Source organism: Phlebotomus papatasi, chromosome 1 (assembly GCF_024763615.1).
Source record: "Phlebotomus papatasi isolate M1 chromosome 1, Ppap_2.1, whole genome shotgun sequence".
Classification (NCBI taxonomy): domain Eukaryota; kingdom Metazoa; phylum Arthropoda; class Insecta; order Diptera; family Psychodidae; genus Phlebotomus; species Phlebotomus papatasi.
Genome location: NC_077222.1, coordinates 287,015 through 308,506, shown reverse-complemented (window position 1 = coordinate 308,506; position 21,492 = coordinate 287,015). Strand labels below are relative to the sequence as shown.

At 33.7% G+C, this 21,492-nt stretch overlaps 1 protein-coding gene across 1 annotated transcript; it reads right to left on the bottom strand.

Moving 5' to 3' along the window:
• Positions 1 to 396: 396 nt before the first annotated feature.
• On the bottom strand, positions 397 to 6,773 carry LOC129799802 (uncharacterized). Its single transcript, XM_055844022.1, has 3 exons — positions 5,050 to 6,773; positions 4,536 to 4,983; positions 397 to 4,472 (listed from the first exon to the last, which is right to left on the bottom strand). Exons 1-3 carry the CDS (start codon positions 5,294 to 5,296, stop codon positions 4,076 to 4,078), a joined length of 1,092 nt encoding a protein of 363 aa, XP_055699997.1. The 5' UTR covers positions 5,297 to 6,773; the 3' UTR covers positions 397 to 4,075.
• Between the last annotated feature and the right edge of the window lie 14,719 nt (positions 6,774 to 21,492).

The following is a 21,492-nucleotide window of genomic DNA, read 5'->3' as shown; positions in this document are numbered from 1 at the left end:
TTTTTCAGCACGTTGTAACACGTAGGAGAAACTTTATGATTGCCTCTCAAAACATTGTGTGCAATTTCTTCAATAGACTTGATAGTAGAAAAAGGGCAATTTTTAAAAATAGATTTTCGTAACTTAGGTGCTGCATCTTTAAGTATATATAACATATACTTGTTCTCCTTCAATCTCTTGAGATTCGCCGTATTTCTGAATTTCTGTCTCTTCATTTTCCTTTCTTGATGCATTGTTTGAAATTTTATCTAAATCACCACTTAAACAGTAGCAAGTGGTTGATGTTTTATCAAAAATATGTGTTCGAAATCTCAAAAGATCAGGTGTTTCTTGTGTAAGATCAATTAATAAATACCCATAAGGTATGGATGTACATTGTTTATATATTCTCAAAAGTTCAGAAGGATTTTCAGGGTGAAGCTGCCTTGCAAGAGGTAAAAATTGCGATTTGTCGCGTACATTACGAAAAATCGCTAAATACTTTGTATTTAATGAAATCGTTCGTGCTAACCGAGATTGGTAAAATATATTTTGGCAAATGAAAATTATTGAAATATTTTTATGGTGTGATTCTTTTATAAATAAATCACATATTCTTGGCTCATATTCCTTATTTGTCATTAAATCGTCAAGTATAATAAGTTTAGGCAACATATCATTGGTGCTCTGATCAAAATTCTCAGGAATTCCTTTACAAACTTCCAATTTTTTTATTTTAGGTATAGCACCTATACTGCCATTCTCAGAAAAACACCATATGATTCTAGAAAACTCGGTGTTCGTTAATGCATGTAAGTTGTTTAAAATGTTGTATGCAAAGGTGGATTTTCCACAGCCAGATGGCCCTGCAAGTATAATCGAGAAAGGTACAGGAAATTTGAGCTGCATTTTCAAATATTGTTGTGGAACTAATTCTGATAACTCTTTTCACCTTCTATTTATAAAATTAGTGGGATACTATAAGAGTTGACAATAAAACAATAAAAAATATATTTTGTGTTCTAGTAAGTTATATTTTCAATGATATTTACAAAAGATATAAAATTATTTTCAAAAATATGAATAACATAATTATACGATAAAAAATGGGCTAAACTTAATGACAATATTTTGACAAGCAAATAAAATGAAATAAATAAATAATCTTAAATATTTTAATATCCGTATGGTAAAGTATCATTATTATTAACACATCTACGTTTATCAAACGTAAACTTGATAGTTTTAGAAGATGGTCCAGACGAAAGACGAAAGTTTTCTCCTCGAAATATGGTATCCGTATATTTAACCTCTATAGGGTCTGCACCACTAACAAGTGATTTAAGGGCATCAAAATTTACTTTTTCTTCAACATGTCTATTCATTGTGATGCCCTTAAATACTACTTTATAAGAATGCTTCCCTGTTATAGGATTATATATACGAATACCATATGATTTAGGGCCTGTTGATACATATTCGTCTATGTAAGCCCCCTGCCCATATGAAGATAACTCATCCGTCAGTTCCCCCAAAAAAGAACCTGTTTTCAAAGGGTTTTCTTGCCCAGAGGGTACTAGGAATATTATGGAATCTGTATCACAGTAAAGGGCATTTCTTCCAACTGTAGCTAATGCTTTATAAAGAGCTATTCTAGCATTCGCTGTGGTACAGATTCCTACCCCTATGCTAATATGTTGTGAGGGTGGAGTACATTCAGCGAGATATGACCAGGACACAAAGATTTTGTTTCGTCCGCATAGGTATAACTGATGTACCTCGATTTCTTTATTTGACACAAATGATATTAATTCTGCCTGCGAACTACAGATAGTTATTTTCTTAAGATTCTCTCTTTGGATGAATTTTCCCCATAGGCTGTTCAACATAAGTTTTGACAAACTACGGAGGCCCTTATTTTCAGATATATTTGCCCTATCGAGTATAATACCTTCATTCTCAAAATACTTCTGAAGATATTGATCTTTGGACTCTTCGGTATCACAATCCTCAGGCCACCCACTGGATTCCTGTTTTATTTTCAGGAAATTATCCACGTAATCTGCGAATAATCCCCTTTCTCCGGAATTACGATCATATTGAATTGCGTCATATGACCATAATTCCTGAGCCTCCAGAATTTTGTAGCCATATTGAACTGCTAATCTGATTTCATCTAAAGACCAATAGCCTAATAAGGAACGCTCATCATCGCTATGTGTACATTTATCTAGATCGGATTTCTCTGATGTACATATAGCACAAAGAGGAAAAGTTAACCTGTTGTTGCACCGATAAGGCAGACATGGTAAATAAAGTTTACGCGGGGGTAATATCCTACATCTTGCGACGCCATCATAGGTTAAAATTTCATCAGGTAATGTAAAATTCCGAATAATTTTTGGATGACCTGCGAAGTATTTAGTATACTTATTAGCCCAAGGGTACAAAGATGTAAAATCGTAATAATACATCTTATCACCTGGTCGGGCTTTATAGTACAATCTGAATACTTCCGTACGTCCTCCATACACAGCAGACCTTAAATCAAACCCTGAATTGATAATCTCATTGTGGTTTTCAAGAAAGATTTTCAAATCAGGATGTGATTTTAGAATCTTACGAAATTTACACTCCCAAATCAAATTCATGTTATACCCCATATTTCTTAGCTTTTTTATTCTCTGCATCGTAGTTTTATATCTATTTTCCAATGTATCAGCAGGGTTTTTGCTGCACTGGTACATACGATTTGACAAACATTTATGTCCATGGTAAAAACATCCCAAAAATTCGAATATTGTATTAGACTCCTCATCAAATCCGTCAACAATATAATTTGTATTTTTTTATTTTTACCTCATATCGTATATTTGGGAAATTAGTCTCTTTTTGAAAAATCAGCCATCTAAGACCAATTTTACTTTGTAAATTAATAAAATTCGTATCATAATTATTTTTAGGAGTAATAGCCAATGTATTCTCTTTCAAATAATTTTTTCTGTATGCCTTCATTACGGCATCCGCGATTGTAACGGATTGCAGGAAAGGATTGATCCCAGTGGTTTTAAGAAATGAATCCATGAAATTTAAGCAACCCGCGCGTAAAATGTGTACGTCTTGTTGACAGTACTTTATGAGTTCGTACTTGTTGTTAAAGGTATGATGTTTATTTTCATCATACCATTTAACAAATTTAGAATATTTATCCGATGACATACTGTCAATAGGATAATATTCAATCGAAGGATAAGGTCCAACATAATAATCGTTTTTTGGGATATTGAACTTATACGGATATTCTCCCTTTGTACAGTCTTTGAGGCCGAAACTTGAACCAAATTTTGACAATGCAAATGGTATAAATGCTATGGAATCAATAAATTTTACATTTCCGACTGAAATAGATAAAATTTTTTGACCTATAAAAATAGGGGTAATTTCAAGATCTCTATTACACAATTCCTCAAGAACAAACTGTGCGTCATATCTTTGTGAATTATGAGCAATAGCAACAATAGGAAATTTACTGTATTTTAGAACATAATTCACAAATTTTGAAACGCAGCTTTCTGCATCATTAGTGAAAATAATTTCAAATGGATCGCAATTGGTACAGTTTGCCGGAAACAACGATGCAGAGTAACATTCATGGCATACAACATTGATGACACAAAGATTTGGCACATGCCTGTAAAACCCTTGGCCCTGAGAAATGAGCTGAGATTCGAAATCATAGAATATAATCTGAAATTTTTCTGGAGTCTTTCTTTTAAATTTAGAAACATAGCAATAGTGTCCAACTTCTTTTGTTTTATTGCAATTATAACATTTTCTTTTGTTACATTCATGAATAATGTTAGAAGTAACTTTGTAAAGATTATTACAAGATTCACAAATCTTAAATGTGCCACACATTTTAGGTTTATGATTTTTGTAACAATCATCTCCTCGAAAGTTCCGATTACAGTCTTTGCATTTTATAAGTGTGGTCACGGATGGGCAAGGGGGTACAGAATCACAATATTTACATTTCAGGGAGCATATATGATTATGATTATATAAAGTGTTGCATACTTTACAATCACTTCTAAAATTAAAAAATATTTCTGATCAAAAAATAGTGATTGCTTTTTTTATCAAAAAAGATATTTATACGAAACACTGAATTTTGCGAAGTATGCTGAGATTCGTATGCAACACTCTTCCAATCATGTACATTATCAAACACTTTTACAAAATATTTTGGAAATACCTTTTCAAAATTTGAAATCAAACTTAAATCATACTCTCCCTTTGGTGATTCTCGAACATTGCACTGTTTGATGAGATTAACAGCATATTCCTTTAATAATTTATGATATCTTGTCCAGCTCTTCAGAGTTTTATTACGTTTCTCCCGATTTTTCATATTAATTACCCTTCCAAAAAGGAGGGCTATTGGCAAACAAAGCTCCTGAGATCCAGTATCAATAATACTGTACTTTTTGTACCTGTAATTAACATGAAAATTAACTATTGAAAAAAAAAATTGTTTTTAGAAAAAACTGAGTTACCTCCTCATTTCAGATAAGCTCATATTAGAAGCTTTATTCCTACCGCTGCCTTGCATCATATGAACAATGTTTGCCTCAATTAACAGATCATCGGAAACACCAAATGATGCGTTACTTTGATTAACTTTTTCTATGCGGTCCAGTAACATATCGGGGGTGAGGGCTTTGATAGGGGTGAGACCAACATATATTGGTACTATTTCAGGCTTTTTGGGTAGATGAAACTCCAACGCAGCTTTATCACCATTATCCCCTTCGCTTGCAATAGCCTCAATAATCTCTTGAAAGGCATCACTCATCCAATCAAATCCATGCGTAGCATTTTCAGGACGTTTGAGGCGGAAATGCACAGACATCTGGGTAACCTTAAAGCGTCTGTTGAATGTTTTTTCCTTTCCCAAGATCTCAACCGTCTTTTGTGGACCCGAATTTATTTCAGAATCAATACCTGGGTATAAAGAAAGCAATATCTATCTATAGTATTTGTATTAGTAAGTGAAAATATTCTACATACCTTGTCCTATTTGAAAATTTTGTTGATTATTCTCCATTCTCTCTAAATCAACATCCATATCAGGATTATCACGTTGATCGTCTATTGAATGCGGCTCTGCCAAAATTTCCTCTAGTATTGACGGATTAATAGAATTACTCTGCAAGATCGTGTCGGAGTTCTGAAGCTGAGCGAATAATATTTCTGATCGTAGATCAATTGTAGCATTTGACAATTGTTTTTCCGTACACATCGGTGAAGAAATCATGTTTCCTAATAAAATTATTAAATTTAATATACAAATATAGTATTTGAATAGCAGTAATTATGTAAGTGACACTTAAATATTTTAATTTTAACTTACCGGTTTCAGGCCAAAGTAATTTAAGGATGCGAATACAAATAGCTTCATATCCATCGACGTTGAAAATTTCACGAGCAAAATTTGCCTTTTCATTATCTGTTACTACAGATCCTTTTTCCAATAAATTTTCTATCTCGCACAGTACACTTTGTTTAAGAAAGTCCATTCGCGGTTCTTTTAATATTTCAAACAAAATTGGAAGACTTTTGTTTGATAGTACAATCTCGTCTAAAAACTTTGAATTATCCATCTTTAATTGACCTTTTACAGTTATCCAGTTATGCACTATACACAGGTTGAATAGAGAATGAAACAATTTCACAATACTTCGACACAATTCTCTCTGCATATTTTTTTCAGAGAAATTAGAGAATGTGATTACGTCAATTATCGTATCGATGAAATATTCTTTTTGATTTATCAGCGAAACGTAGCAAAAAAAAGAAAAGATACAATTTAAACAGAGAAAGTGATTTATTAAACAGAATTTATTATTATACAATCAAATTGAAATTTGATCAGTAAATGTTATTTCTGTAACTTTTTCATATATAAAAGGAATTTCACTAAATAATCTGAAATAGTTTATAGGAGGACGTGAATCCATGGGAGATGTATAAGATGAAGGGTCCATTTTTTTAACATTAAGATTTTTGCATGACGTTATATATCTTTCACAATATTCCCTAATAAAAAATTGCACTGAATTATTATAAATAAGAGACGTATTAATAAAATCATTTAATAGCATTAGATTTTCAAATTCTTTTTTCGTTAGAACAACTGAAATATGATTTTGGGTAAAAACAACACAACGCATATCATTGAACCCCATAAAATCTATCTTAACTACATTTTGATCTTTTAACGAAGTGAAGAATTCGTTCCCGAAAATGTGATCTCCCTCGTCTTCAGCTGTGTCCATCTTCTTGGCAATTGTTTCTCTTCCCGCATAAATTGTAGACCATTGATTACGATTAAAATGTATAGAATCCACGCCAAAGTGATGATTTTGAGTAGAAATCTGAGCAATAGGTGAAAAGTCTTTCGAAGAGAATCCTATAGTCACAAAAGTTGAATGTTGGGTATTTAAAAAATATGTGTATCCTTGTAATATAGAAATATAATTTCTACTCCTCGGTGAATCTTGTATTCCTAAATTATTCATCTTAGACTTTTCCTTCTCCTTCTCTTCTGGTTGGTGAGATTTCTCATGTTGTGCACTTTTTGATAGATGAGTTTTTTTGGCCTTTTCGCTTGAATTCTTCCTGGATTTTCTTCTCGTTAGTAAGGTTTCTGAAGATATCTTCATTGTGTATTTATCACTGTTCATTACAAAGAACTGATTCGTACTAATGGATTTTATTGGAAACTTCTCACTTTAAACATCTCACCAGTTCTTCAAAAATATTTGCGAAATAGATCAACGATCTTACGATCATTCTCGATTAAATGTATTGGTGAAAACAAATCTACAAATTTATTAAGAGATAATTTTCTAGCTCTATATACTGCATAGACACAGCAATATTGCCCACAAACATTCGAATATGCTGACTGAATAATTTTCTTATTAAAAATTGCTTTAGACTGCATATTTTTCTTATAAAAAGTATTAAAATATTTGTTTTGTAAAAACCGACCGTAAGAGTCAAAAAATTCTATAGTTCTCCTAGATTTCGGCAAATAAATAGCCACCCAATGTTTTCCTGGATGTGCAGAAATTGCTGTATTTACCACTACCAGAGATGGTCTTTCCATTTCAAATGTTGGAAGACGATCCAAAGGAAAAACACCTCGAAATATCTTTCGAGTGTATTTATTCTTCTTGAGACATAATGCTATCTGTAGTGTGTCCATGACTGAACGTATGTTATTAAATTTCTTTTTATATATGAAAAATATGTATATATATATATATATATTTTGGTTATACATATATGTATATAAATATATATATAGATCTTAAAACAAATTTTATTCAGATTATCTTCTGATATTAGATGTAATACAAAAAAAAAAACGTATAGATTGAAGACTACATGAATGAACACATAAGAATAAAAAAAAGCACAATATCTATAGATTTTTTTTTGTTTACAAATAAAAATAAATGCATGGTTCAATTTCATGTAAAGGCTTACAATGGTGTCTCCTTTCGAATAATTTTTCAAGAAATCGCACATGAGGCAAATTCATGTACAGGCAAAAAGAGTGTAATACAAAAATATTCATGTCATTGATCTCCGTTTACATAATATTGGACAAAGTTATCTTACAGTGTTTTTCAAAAAAAAAATTAAAAGGAAAACTTCTGTATATGTTGTACGGGAATTTTCCTAAAATAAGTATTTTATTTTCAGGAAAAATTTTGTTTAGGGGGTCCACGGTACCATAAAAGAAAAATTCTGTATAGGAAAAATCATGTTTAGGAGGTCTGGGTATGTATCACATATACGTATATTAGGAAAACTTCTGTATATGTTGTACGGGAATTTTCCTAAAATATGTTTTATTTTCAGGAAAAATTATGTACAGGAAAATTTTGCTTAGGGGGGTCTACGGTACCATACTAACTACTTATGCCTATCTCTAAATCAATAGGTTATATAAGAGTTATAAATTGTTTCACAGAAACTTTCAATAATATACATTCAATGAAATTAAACTACAATCTCTTTCTATGTTTTATCAAAAAATTCCATGAAGAGAAAAAAAGCTGGGTAGAAAGTTTCTCTTCGAGATTTCTCACAAAATTGAATGAGATAAAGTACCCATTCCATTAGAATTTTCTTGATCGGAAATTGCAAAAATAAATCTTTCTGAATGAACTTTTCCCCAAGCCGTCGCCCGATTTTATTTAAAAAGGCATTTAGTGGGAAAGTTACACCACATCCAGTCATCTCTACTGCCACATATCCAAAAGGAAAATTTGAAGCAACTTTTCTCTTATCAATGAAAACACAATTTAATGGTTTTTCGTATAACAAAATATTTAAACAAAGTTACTGCTATAACCACAGAGAAATCAATACGCCAGAACTTATGGAATGTTAATAGACAGAAACTGAACTAAATATTTCCGTGTGAAAAAAAGTTTAATACCTCTGTAATTATTTTAGAATTTAATTAAATTTGCCGGAGTAAATTTTTGCTGCACCACTGACTCATTTAATACATGTACAATGCCTCATCATTAAATGTTGCGTAATAAAAAGTTTATTTTGCATTTATGCAATTACACAAAACGAGCTCTTTTTGTAAATTTTGGTGACATATATAATAAAGAAAAAACTTATTGTAGCCTAGTAATTAATTTTCCGATGATATATATGATGCATTATAATAGTTCTTTTTCATTTTAACCTTTATTTTCTGATCACCCTTCTCTAACCAAAATTTTCTATAGAAATGGAATTTTAGCTGCGACACAATCGCACATTCCGTGATAAAATGTGAAAATTTGCAGTTTCATAATTCAAAGAGATTTTCCTCTTAATCCCCAAATGATACCTTTGCGAAATTGCTCTATGAGAAAGCTAGAAAGCCCTTTAAACATTAACTCATATCGTTTGAGATGCTTTTCCGTCATCACGCTTTCATCAAATGACTTTTTTGAGATCTTGCTGTTAACCCTTTATTATAGAATGTATTTTTTATTGCGGATACTATTAGAAAAAATCGTATTTTAATACTTTGTCAGGGTAAACAGACGTAAAAATGCAATGAAATGAAATGTAAGGGATTCCGGAAGTCGCTAGGAAGTAACAATCACTCAGGGAAACACATCACATAAACAAGAACATCGGGAAAGTGGGGAGAGTCAAGATATTGAAAAGCTCTCCACCATATACGCAACTTTAATTGGTGCAAATGAAACAAATGGAACTTGATGTTTTTTCAGGGGAATATGATCTCTGCAGAAAAACCAGAAACGAATTCAAATCGTCAACAAGCGAAAAGTCTCTAAGAGAAAAATTGTTCCTCACTTTTAGACTGTCCAGTGCTAACAAAGGACGACTTCCAGCAATATCCAAGAACAAAGAAAGATAGAAAGTTGTGTGAGTGGAAGAAAAATTATTATTCTCAAATAAATAAATATTTTCTCAGCTCACTGAAGAAGACTCACACCAAGGGTCCAAAGCTTTGGAGAAAAACCTGGGGTTATATGGTAACTTGTTTCTGATACTATCAACTTTCGATTCAGAAAATTTTAAACGATAGCTGAACTTCCTGTAGCTAAAGATTAAGAATGACACAATCAATGACCAAACAATGTGTAAAAAGTCGACATTCACTTAATCTAACAGATATATATTTATCGATACTATCGATTTGGTAGTGTCGAAGAGTTATCATCCCACCCCTAATTTTTTTTAAATAAACAGGAATATTTTTCTGACGAACACCTGAAAAATTAAGAAGAGCGAAATAGAAATTGTGCCAAAGATTATTAAAAGACAATGTAAAAAGGACAGATAATCCTAACCGGCTTATGTAGGTGAGATTCTTAACGTGAGCTAACTCGGGATATGGAAACATCGTATTGTACATTTCGTATTTTACATGTTCGTATTGCACTTTTCGTATTGCGGAAACTTCGTATTCTAGTACATTTCGTATTTTACCATATCGTATTTCACATTTCGTCTTTCATACATTTTGTACAAAATTGAACAGGCGCTACTGATAACTTTCCAAAACACAGAAAATTTCCCTTTGCCTCAACAGGCGATACTGATATCTTCTAAAAACACGGAAAATTTCCCTTTGCCTCAACATTCGATACAAATGACTTTCCAAAGCATAGAAAATTTCTCTTAGTCTCAACAGGCGATGCAGATAACTTCAAAAAGCACAGAAAATTTCCCTTAGCCTCAACAGGCGCTACTGCTTACTTCCGAAAACACAGAAAATTTCCCTATGCCTCAACAATCGTTACAGATAAATTCCCAAAGCATAGAAAATTACCCTTTGACTCAACAATCGCTACAGATAAATTCCCAAAGCACAGAAAATTTCCCTTAGCATCAACAATCGTTACAGATAAATTCCCAAAGCATAGAAAATTTCCCTTTGACTCAACAATCGTTACAGATAAATTCCCAAAGAATAGAAAATTTCCCTTTGCCTCAACAAGCGATACAGATATCTTCTAAAAACACAGAAAATTTCCCTTTACCCCAAACAGGCTATACTGATAATTGGAGCTTGGATTTCGATTTTAAACTCAGACCCCAGGCGCATAGCGTCCTTAACTACCTAAAACTGCAATTCTATTATTTTATTGGTTGATAGGGGAAGTGGGGCACCTTTGAATTTGGGATTTTTTACCTATTTTTAAATATAATTGTGCAAAATCGCGATATAATTTGACTGCACAGACTGAGAAGCTAAATTATATCACGATAAGGCTGAATTATATTTAAAAAATAGGTGAAAAATCCCAATGTCAAAGGTACCCCACTTCCCCCTATGTTTGTGTAAAATGTATGATAGATGAAATGTTCACTTTTGTACAAAAGGTATGAAAGACGAAATGTGAAATACGAAATGGTAAAATACGAAATGTACTAGAATACGAAGTTTCCGCAATACAAAATGTGCAATACGATAATGTAAAATACGAAATGTAAAATACGAAGTTTCCGCAAACCAGCTAACTCGGTGTGCATGCAAATTCGATTTGGAGCTGAAGTTGGGAGACGCTATTCAGTTATCTTGAATCAAATTCGTGAAATTATACAAATTTTGTATTTAAACCAAAATATCAAGGATTGGGATGAACTGGCACAAAAGTGGTATATGGGTGAAATGTAGACCAGAATGTTCTCTATAATTTTGCCGTAGAACTTGAACTCATCGATTACTCAGAAGCCAAGATAAGCGAGGTTTTTTTGTTTCTTAACTCGTTTTTTCATCCAGAGTGCCCCAAGTAGTCATTTGTTGAACTTCAACTATATCAAAGAATTGTTGTATTTTGCGGGACTTTCCATTTAAAACCCTATTTTAAGTGTCTTGGTGGAGTAGAGGCAGTCAAATTGGCATCTGAGTGATTTCAAAGCGTTATTATTGGAAAAATCAATTTTTTCACACTTAAACGGAAAAATCGGAGTGATAGCGTAGTCTGAGCGGAAAATGATGTATGGACGAAATGTAGAGACAAATGTGCTCTACAATTATGTTGAAGTAATCATCAAAATCGGTTCAGCGACAGTCGAGATAATTGAGGTTATGTGATATTGAAATTGGTTTTTCGACTGTGGCGCCCCTGGTGTTGGTCCCACGAAGTTCAAATATTCTAGAAAGTTGTAGCATTTGGTGAGATCTTTCGTTTAAGCCCTCATTCATCAAAATCGGTCACATAGAACCGGAGATATGATTTTTTGAATTTCGTGAACTTTGACCCCTCATATCTCCGGTTCTATTGAAACCACAGCGCGCATACGCACCATTTTGGAAACGTCCTAGACTGGACTACAACATACTAAAATTTCATTAACTTGCACAATGCCGTTTTTGAGAAAAGTGACTTTGAATTTCGATGAATTTTGACGCTATCACAGCGCCACCTGTGGTGACTTTTTGAACTGCCATCTGAAAGTGCTCATTGAGACGAAACCAAAAAGGTAAAATTTAGGTCGCTATGTTAGTTAGAACCGGAGATAGAGGCCGGTCAATGTTCGAACTTTGACCCCTTATAGCTCGGGTCAGGGGTTATGGATCGACTTAAGGTTTTTTTTGTTTGATAGGTATAATCAACGGCTACAACATACTAAAATTTTAGCCCGATGCACAATGGAATTTTTGAGTTATTTAACTTATAAGATTTAAAAATTTTCTTTTTAAAAAAAGCGCCCCTAGCGGTGGTTTTATGAACTTGCGATGTTAGAAGGGGAAGTGGCATTTCACGAGAGCTTTCCAAAAAGCCCTCACTTTTTAAATTCTGACAATTAGAACCGGAGTTATGGCCATTTTAAGAAATTTTTTTTGGACCCTTATAGCTCGGGTCAGGGGGGTCGGGGGACCTAAAGTTTGGTATTGATGGAAAGCTCTAAGGCCTAGCTATAACATACTAAAATTTGAGCCCGCTCGATGCCATAGGGGCGGAGCTATTGAGAAAACAAAAAAAGGGGGGTCTTCAAAATGGCGGAAGGAGGGGTGGGGGGTGGGGGGTCAATGCACCAAGTTGCAATTTTCACCCGATATATAACCTTTGCTGAAAACCGCAAGTCGATATCTTTTTTAGTTTAGGAGCTATTAAGCTCCAAAGAGCGGCCGGCCGGCCGGCCGGCCGGCCGGGAACGTAAAATAGCCACATATATATTCGTGATCAGGAAGTGCTGAAACACATTTTGGCCAAGTTTGAGGTCGATCGGACGACATGAAATTTTGTTAGGATTATAGTAGGTGAGATTGTTAAGAATCTCACCTAATATTGCTCTCGTCCCTTTTATGCCTTGTTGTAATCCTGACCAAAACCCTGAACGAGTCTCACAGAAAAATTTGCAAAACTTGAGTGAGCTGTTACAAATTGGATTTATTTATGGATCCCCTATTGTTGATTACTCCCTCTGTCCCGAAATAAGTCGTACGTTTGCTAGTACATTTTATATGAAAGAATGTACGACTTATTTCGGGACAGAGGGAGTATATTTTAATACACATTAGATTTTTTAATATTGTAATCAATTTTCTATAACATTGTACTGCCCGAACTTCACAGAGAATCTTGTAAGTGGTCTGAAGCTGAATGTTCGGTTCCAAAGCTAAAGATTAAAATATATGTTAAAGGGGTTGCTCGTTAATAATGCTCGTTAACTAATTAACTTGAAAAATGTAACGTAATTAATATTAAATATTATTGTGAACTCTTGAATTAATTGAATCCAAATTTCAGCCTTAAAAATCATTTTCACTAAGATAAATCCTAGCGTTTAATAGCTCTATTCTCAATATTGCTAATCTGACTACATTATTCATTAAGTAAAAGTCACCTAAATATACTTTATATTTTCTTTCTGTTCTAAACCTTTGTTTAAGATTTAAAATATAGTCTGAATTAAAGATGTAGCAATTACATTAAAATTGTAACACTTACTTAAATTGTATATTTACCTATACGACCTATACTTTTAATTGTTAGATTTAACCTACAAACACTTTTATCTATCCAGAAAAAATGAATAAATTCCTTTAAGACAGTTTAAATCGAATAAAAACTAATATTTAGCAGCCACAGAAGCATATTTTGCAGAATTTCCAGAAAAACACTTAAAATAAAAAATAAATAAATGATTTTAATGAACTAAACTATTATAATTCGTATCACCAATTTCTCTACTAATATCTTTTGGTGAGAAATAAAGTTCATATACAAACACTCAGAGCAAAAACGCCATATCGCGTATAGCCCAATTTTGCCCAATGGTTTATGGTTTAAACCCTTGACAGATAAATAAATAAGATAAATTTAAACCATTCACTTAACAATGTTAAAAAAAATCATCGTGGAAAACTAAGAGTTGCATATAGTATTTGAATATGATTAATTCTGTAAAAAGGCTGAAATGCAATTTTTTTGCAATTTCATCGCGACGATGTTAATATGTAGAAAACAAATGTAACGTCAAGGGAAGAGTATAGTGCAAGAGACAGCCTTATATGCAAATTAACAACCCCGACTTCAGAATTAATCTACGAGGTTTTGGTTTAATTCATGCGATGTAAATTCATGAGAGTTTTCTGCATATGTAAAATGCGCCTCGTAAATCTTCTCTAAGTGTTCTAAGCAAATGTTAGAAGAGAATTTTCATGGACATTCTAAGAGTTACTAGGGGAATGTCGCTTCCAGAGATAAATTATTTATTTTTCAAAACATATATTATATACTTTTCGCAGCTTTAATGGTAAATTTTTGTCTGCCATCTCTTCGCCAATACGACAAATAATAACCCAATGCACTCGAAAAAGCTCCTTTGTCGCTTTCTTACAACCATACATAGCGCTATTCGACGCAGGGTTCATAAATTCAACCAAAGCAAAGTTTTTTGTGAATTTTATGGTTTTTTACGTAAATTTTCTATGAATAGACATAAGTAGTCATAAGTGGTGTTGAAGAGAAATAAAATGGGTGCTCTAAAAAGATGTATAAACCCATTTTGAGGGATTATTTGTTTTCACTAGAGTGTTCAAATTGTGAACAAATTTTCTCTCTCACCCAACAGGTGGCACATAAAAGCATGAGAATGGGAACACAATTTTATGAGTGGCGGGAAATCATACATGTTGTAAATGCATAAGCTTCACGTGAGGGGAATATGTATGATGCCACACATAAATCTCTTGGGCAATGGTAAAATTGTCAACCGGTAGATACAAATTTAACGCAGCATGAGTCATTAAAAGTATTTTATTGTTAATAAAAACTAACATTTATCGTGCGCTTTAAATTTGTTACAACCATCATCAACTCATTAAGAGCACTAAATAGCACCTAAAATGTGATTTTATACCACTATATATATACATTTTTTTTCTTCTTACCTCTTCAACACACCATAATACCTCAATAAAAGTTCACAAATAGTGGATATTTTTATTACCCACTCTCGATGGATTCGAAACAGTAGCATAATGGTTTGTTTTTCCTTTTCGACGGTTATAGCAATAGAGGTGTAGGCAAACACTATGCCTCTGGGTTTTACGATCGAATGGGATAATTAAATAGTTCTCTTTTAGAGAAGTTGCATACAGTAGTGGTTCGTCTTAGGTCTTAGGAGACCCTTCCTTGAGCCAAATTCATTTACAGATAGAGAGAGTGAAAGAATGCTGTATACATAAAATGCTGCAAATCTCACCATGAAATTCCCATCACGCACTTGAGGTCGCATAAAAGACGTCTATTTCGGCGGGTTTTTTTCTCCACCAACGAAGCATAAAAGAACAGGCAGTCAATTGTCAAAGTCGCGTGCTAACTGGCCATCATTATGAGTATTTTGGGTGCATTTTTGAGAGACTCAAATTCACAATAAAAGGCCTTTACTTTGCCCTTCCGACACTCAACGTCAAACCCATTTAAGATGAGAATGTGCCTTCAGATGGAAATTTTCATGGGGTGGTTGTATTACAAGTAAAATGGCACATTTCATACTCATAACAATTTCACAAGAACATGGTTCCGGAAAAATAAAAACAAAGCATAATTGAGAAGAGGCAGACAGTTTATACTCAAATACCAAATCGATTTCCACGCATCGTTTTGAGTAACAATGAGAAAATTGCGATGAATTTTCCTTCGCATTTGAACAAAATTCGGGAGAGGGTGAGAAAAATTTTCATCCTCAAGGGAGCAACAATTGATTGAAGAACTAGGAAGAATTTTCTCCGCAAGGAAGTGCTCTAATAAAACTCATACAAATATTTCTGTGGAAGGTTGAAATTTTCAAGTTTCAGAGGGATGTCAGGCTTATTTCTTAGGAGTCATTTAGGGGTTGTTTCAGCAAGTCTTAATGAGCAATTTTCACAATTTTCCCTCACAAATAGGCTGATATCGTCCTTGAGAGGTGTACTTTTGGCTTGCGAGATAAATGTCACCCCCTAAAACTCACCCTCTGTACAACCCTGCAATGCAAAGTCATGAAGATCTGATAAATATTAGAGGTAGTGTAGAGAAAGTTCTCCAAACAGAGCGGAGTGAGAGCTTTTGTAAGGAGTTAGGATACACAGGGCACAAGAGGAATATAGTCACTTCCCTTCCGCTTTTGTAGTTGATTATGGAGTGAGTGAGAGGTGTAAAGTTTTGTTCATCGTAAGACCGCCCAATGAGGTGGAGAATTTAATAATAAACCTTCGGCCATATTTATTAAAATGTCTATCTCATTCTACCACACCTATGAACACATATAAACATCTCATTCATCAAGCTCTTTCGACTTTGTCTCAGTTCTATAACAATCTGTTTCATTTTGACTGGTTACGTTTCTTATCCCAGCAAGAACTTTACTAGATAGATTTTCTTCTTGTCAATTTTCCTGTCAAGTTGACAGCAGTTCTATCCACCTGTATCTAATACCATGTTTGCCTCTTGTGACTTCCCACCCTTTTTTTTTACCAAAAACTCTAATATTTATTACCCTCGTAAAACTGCCATGAGATCGACATCTCGACATGTTTGGGGTCTCAGTTCTCACATTCCATTTCGTATATTTTGTAAACAGAAATCCCGGCTAGATTGCACGAGACAGGCAAACAGTTGAGTTGTGATATGAGATCACCCTGATGGCAGGGATTCTGTGGTGAAAGAAGATTCCAATGAGGCCCAAAATTGCACCATTTATGGAGTGAATTATGACTGACACTTGACTCACCTCTTGAACCCGCATTTGTCATTTCGTTGATGGTGATCGGAATATGATCACTGACTTTAAAAGGAGCAACTTCCGACGGGTCGACGCCGGTTTTGCTTTGTGCCTGGCGCTTTATTTTGCTTGTTAGCTTGTTGTAATTTTACAAATGTAACTAAACGATCAACATTGTGATAATTCACAGTGAAATATATTAAGCCAGATGTATTAGTGTGGTAGTATTAGTGTTACAAGTAATGCAAAATTCACTATTTCAGAGTGAAGTCGTGCTAAAGGTCCTTTAGCATGAGAGTTATAATGAGAAATGAGAGTTATATTAAATATTCACACAAAACATCTCCGCGTATTTGTAAATTATTTAAAATAATAAAGTACTTATTTGCAAAATTAATTTTTTTATAGATAATTATGAAGAGCTGCGGATAGAAAAATTTATATATTGTCATGATTAGGATCTTTGAGATAATGCTCAGAATTTTCTCTATAATGGCTTCTACACACTGGAGAAATTTATGTCCATATTAAAGCAAATTCCCTACGCTTGTACAGGAAAAACCCTTCAATATGGATATAAATTTCTCAAGTGTGTAGAGTCAATAACACATTAAGGGTTTCCTTGATAAAATTTCAATGGTCAATAGTATAATTGCAAAAATATTTGCAATTGATATTAAAAAAAAAACGAGAATGTTAATTGATAGAACCGAAAAAATATTATAGAGTTTAGGATATTTAAAGTTATGCTCAAAATATTCTATTAAGTGTCCTAATTAGTGATTTACAAAACTTGAATGCTCCATAAAAAATTAGTACAAATAAAACTTTCTATTTTGTGGTGAAGTAATCATTTTTTACAACTGAGTATGTAATTCTTTTTTTCATATTTTGTAATTATTTATTTATTTAGACCTCAAATAAATATTTTATTAATTTAACATCACTGAATAGTGCTTCAATACTATAGTTGTTCCTTAAAATGTTCCTATAAGTGCTCCCATCACATTTTATTCTTAAGGAAACTCCACCAGAACCTTCTTGAAAAATGGTGGGCAATTTCTTCAGTGGAAAATTTTCTCGCGCGATAACAATCTCTTCACAGTAGAGCTAATTTGGATAATTCCCATGGCGTGGGCTAAGGGGATGGTTTATCTCGGAAAAATGTTGGGTTCTCGCTGGGAAATTCATTTTGATAAAATCATACTCACATCCCGTGATTTATTTGCTTAAGGCCACTTCCCCCAAAGTCGAGAGCACTTGCTGAGGAAGATTTTTCCCCAGAGATATCAGACAAAACTTTTTGGGGTCACGTTTAATTTTAACAATTACATCCCCAAAGAGAAGAGATAGCACGGAATCCCATGAGATGCAAGGCACTACTTGGGGCGTTTTTTTTTTAACGTGCAGAAAATCAATTTTCTCAAGCACAATTCTGTGTGTGGCTTTTGCGGTAAAGTTCGGTCAAGGATCATCAATCAATATTTCCCATGATTTCTAACCACCATCGATCGCGGCAAATTTCAAGAGGAGAAAATCTTTCAATGGCGGTGAGGATCAAGAAGATGAGAATTGCTGTAAATATTGAGTATTTTTCATGCCATCTTCAGATGATGCTTCACAAAAAGAATCTCCCTGGATCAGTGATTTGTAACTCTCTGTGAATGCGGAACAAATCACTGGGCCTCTAAATGTGTCCAATCGAAAGATGGGAAATTTTTTTGGGCAGGTGAAAAGACATCCTTTCAGGATGGCGCCTTTGAGCATCGCCAATATAATATGCCTATCAAAGGCAAAGCCAGTAATGTATGGAAATTAACTAAGACGTCTCATAAAATGATTATTCATGCGAATTCTGCGGAACTATTTTTCAATAATTTATAATTAATTTTATTAATTATTATACGATACTCCTCATTTCTATTAGCTATTTCGGAAGTTTATGGCTGAATTATAAAAGACTCATCCTGCCAAAGTCTGACACAATAGATCGCGTGGTCAGTAATTAATAGCAAAAGGCTATCTCGATGGAGACGCCTGGTGAATTTTTAAAGTCTGATTAATAGTTTCTTTGGTGATCATTTCGAATTGATTATCTGAATATTTAAAATTTTAGTAAAATATTATACTTGAAATTTAGCGTCAAGAGTTTCATACTCCATTCACAGAAAAGCTTCGCATGATGACTATAATTAAAAATTTTGGGCAAGTAATGTTTGCCTTTTAAAAGTCCACAATTATGGACTATAGCAAGAAATTTATATGAAAAAGGTTTTCGAGATGCAATGGTCTGTTAAGAACCATTGCAAGAGGATTTAGAATATTTTAGTTTGGTGACGACAAAAATTCTTTTTGAGAGAACGCGGACCAAGGGAAGCTGAGAGAAAAGGTGAGTCAATCGCTGAATGAAAACATTGGACGAGCAGATTACAAAGAAAATCCCTCAAGAGCCATCCGATAGATACCATCCCCCGAGTCAACAGGGAAAATGTTAGCCAAGCGTGAAATTGCAATGGGGAAAAAATTCACCCTTGTAAATTGTGTGGAAAAAATTCCACATTCTCCAACGAAAGTTTCTGCAGATGTTAATTCTACACCAAATGATGATTGTGAATTAACTCAGAAGGTTTTCTAGCAAACCCCCATCCATCCCTTTGAACTTAGAGAACAGAATTCCTGGCACCATAAGCACAAAAATTTACCGAGAAGTTTACCAAAATGGATTTATCTGTGGTAAAAATCTCATGGAGATTTATGGAGAAAATTCTCTCAAGTATAAAATTTGATGGCAGATGATATTCCTTGCATTTTCTTCAGATTTTCCCAGAAATATTTGCTTTTTCCGGGTGGGGTAAGTGCACAGAGTGATCCCCAATTTCCCATCTCGTTCCACCTGCTATAGTATGTTGCAGAAATGATTTTCGTAACAATCTTTTCCTCGGCAAGTGTCCAGCACGAAATTGCAACTTTTGCAGTTGAATGGTTCGCCTTCTGCTCCTTCCTTTTTTTTTACATGGACGGTATTTTTGCAAAAAACATAGAAAAGTGTACTATTAAAATTTTAATTCAAGAACTGACTGTAATCAGCAATAAATATAAATAACAACAACGGAAGCCCATGAGAAGGTTTAGAATAATAAATTCCAATTTTCTTGCACTGAACTTCTACCAAACACACACCCTCAATTTTTCTCCCTTTCCTGGGTCTCAACCCAAAAAAAAACAGCCATAGGTATGGCTGGAAAAACGCAAAAGAAAAAAGGAAAAGCAAGGAAGATGTTGCGAGGGGTCGGAATAATTCTGAATTATTTGGATGTTCGAATCTCTATGGGGATGTTTTTTAATCTAACTTGTGCAAACACATGCCCTTTCTTTATTCTCCCACCATTAGATTTATACGTGCATTATGGATGTTTATGGCATTGTTCTCCTGTTTTTCTTAGCTAAGCGTCTGCCCTTTTATACCATCGTCATGACCCATCTTCAAGGCATTTCCCTACGCCTTTTCACCGTTCCACGCACGCTCGTGGCTTCTTTTTTGCGTGGAAAATGCAAAATACTCATCCATTCATTTAAATAAAAATGAATGGAATTTGTAATGGAGTTTCAAGAAAAGACACAAAATCTCTATATTCCACCATAAACAACAATGAATGTGTGGTGCTGGGACAAAAAAAGCCACCAAAATTGTCATTAGAGTCCGCACAAAATAGAGTCTAGACGAGATTATTGATCGTTTCTCTCCTGTTTTGTCGGTTTTTTTTTGGTAACGAGCCCCCTTGCAAAATCACACGCCTAATCTCCCAAACTGACTTTTTTCGCATCATCATATCATTTCCATATGGTTGGGAAAATATGAGGAATTTTCGGAGCTTTTACCAAGAGCTTTTTTCTGTTGCGCTTACAAATATTTCCTTCAGACAGGAGATGGGAATCCTTATCCAACTGTAACGGGAAGAAAAATGGTGTTTTGGGTGTTTTGCTATGTTTTTTTTTTTCAAGCAATATGATGCCGTAAATATCATGGAAATGAGCTAAAAGCCACGGGGAACTAAAGAGGACAAATTTGACGTGGTGAAGAGCAAAGTTCTTCATATCCGAGTGAAAGAGTTGCGTGCAATATTTTTTGTAGATAAAGATTACAATTATTATACTTTTTTTTAATTCATACGGGCTTTAAACCTAAGGTTTAGCTATATCGCTTAACATCGCTAATTTCTTATTATCTAATATTTTTTGAACAATTTTGTTTTTGAATATTAAATTCAAATGATCCTTTACATTACGAAAACCGAATGAAATTTGTTGCTATTTAGGATTTTAAGACCTTCAAGAACTGGACTAAACATCTAGTATCAAGACACATTTGCATTTAAACGGTTATCGATTTTTTTTCATAGTTAGATGGAGCCGAGGTAGATGTAATTCAGTGTGTTAATTCCAAGAAAAGCATGTATGGACCAAAAATTAATTAGGAGAGGGCGTGGTAGTCTCATGCACAACTTACGAAAATACATAATTTTTGAACGGGTTATTTTATGGGAAACGTATTAGTATCAAATAGCCAATACATAAAAGACAATAGCTAGACTTACATAGCTTGAATGCAACTTATGATCGTCTTGCAAATGAGTCTTTCAAAAAGTTTCAGCTGTCTAAAACTGTCCATCTTTTCCTATATTAAAACTAAAACTTCTTAGCCTCTTATGTGCATTGGAAAAAATAAAAGTTACGAAAAAG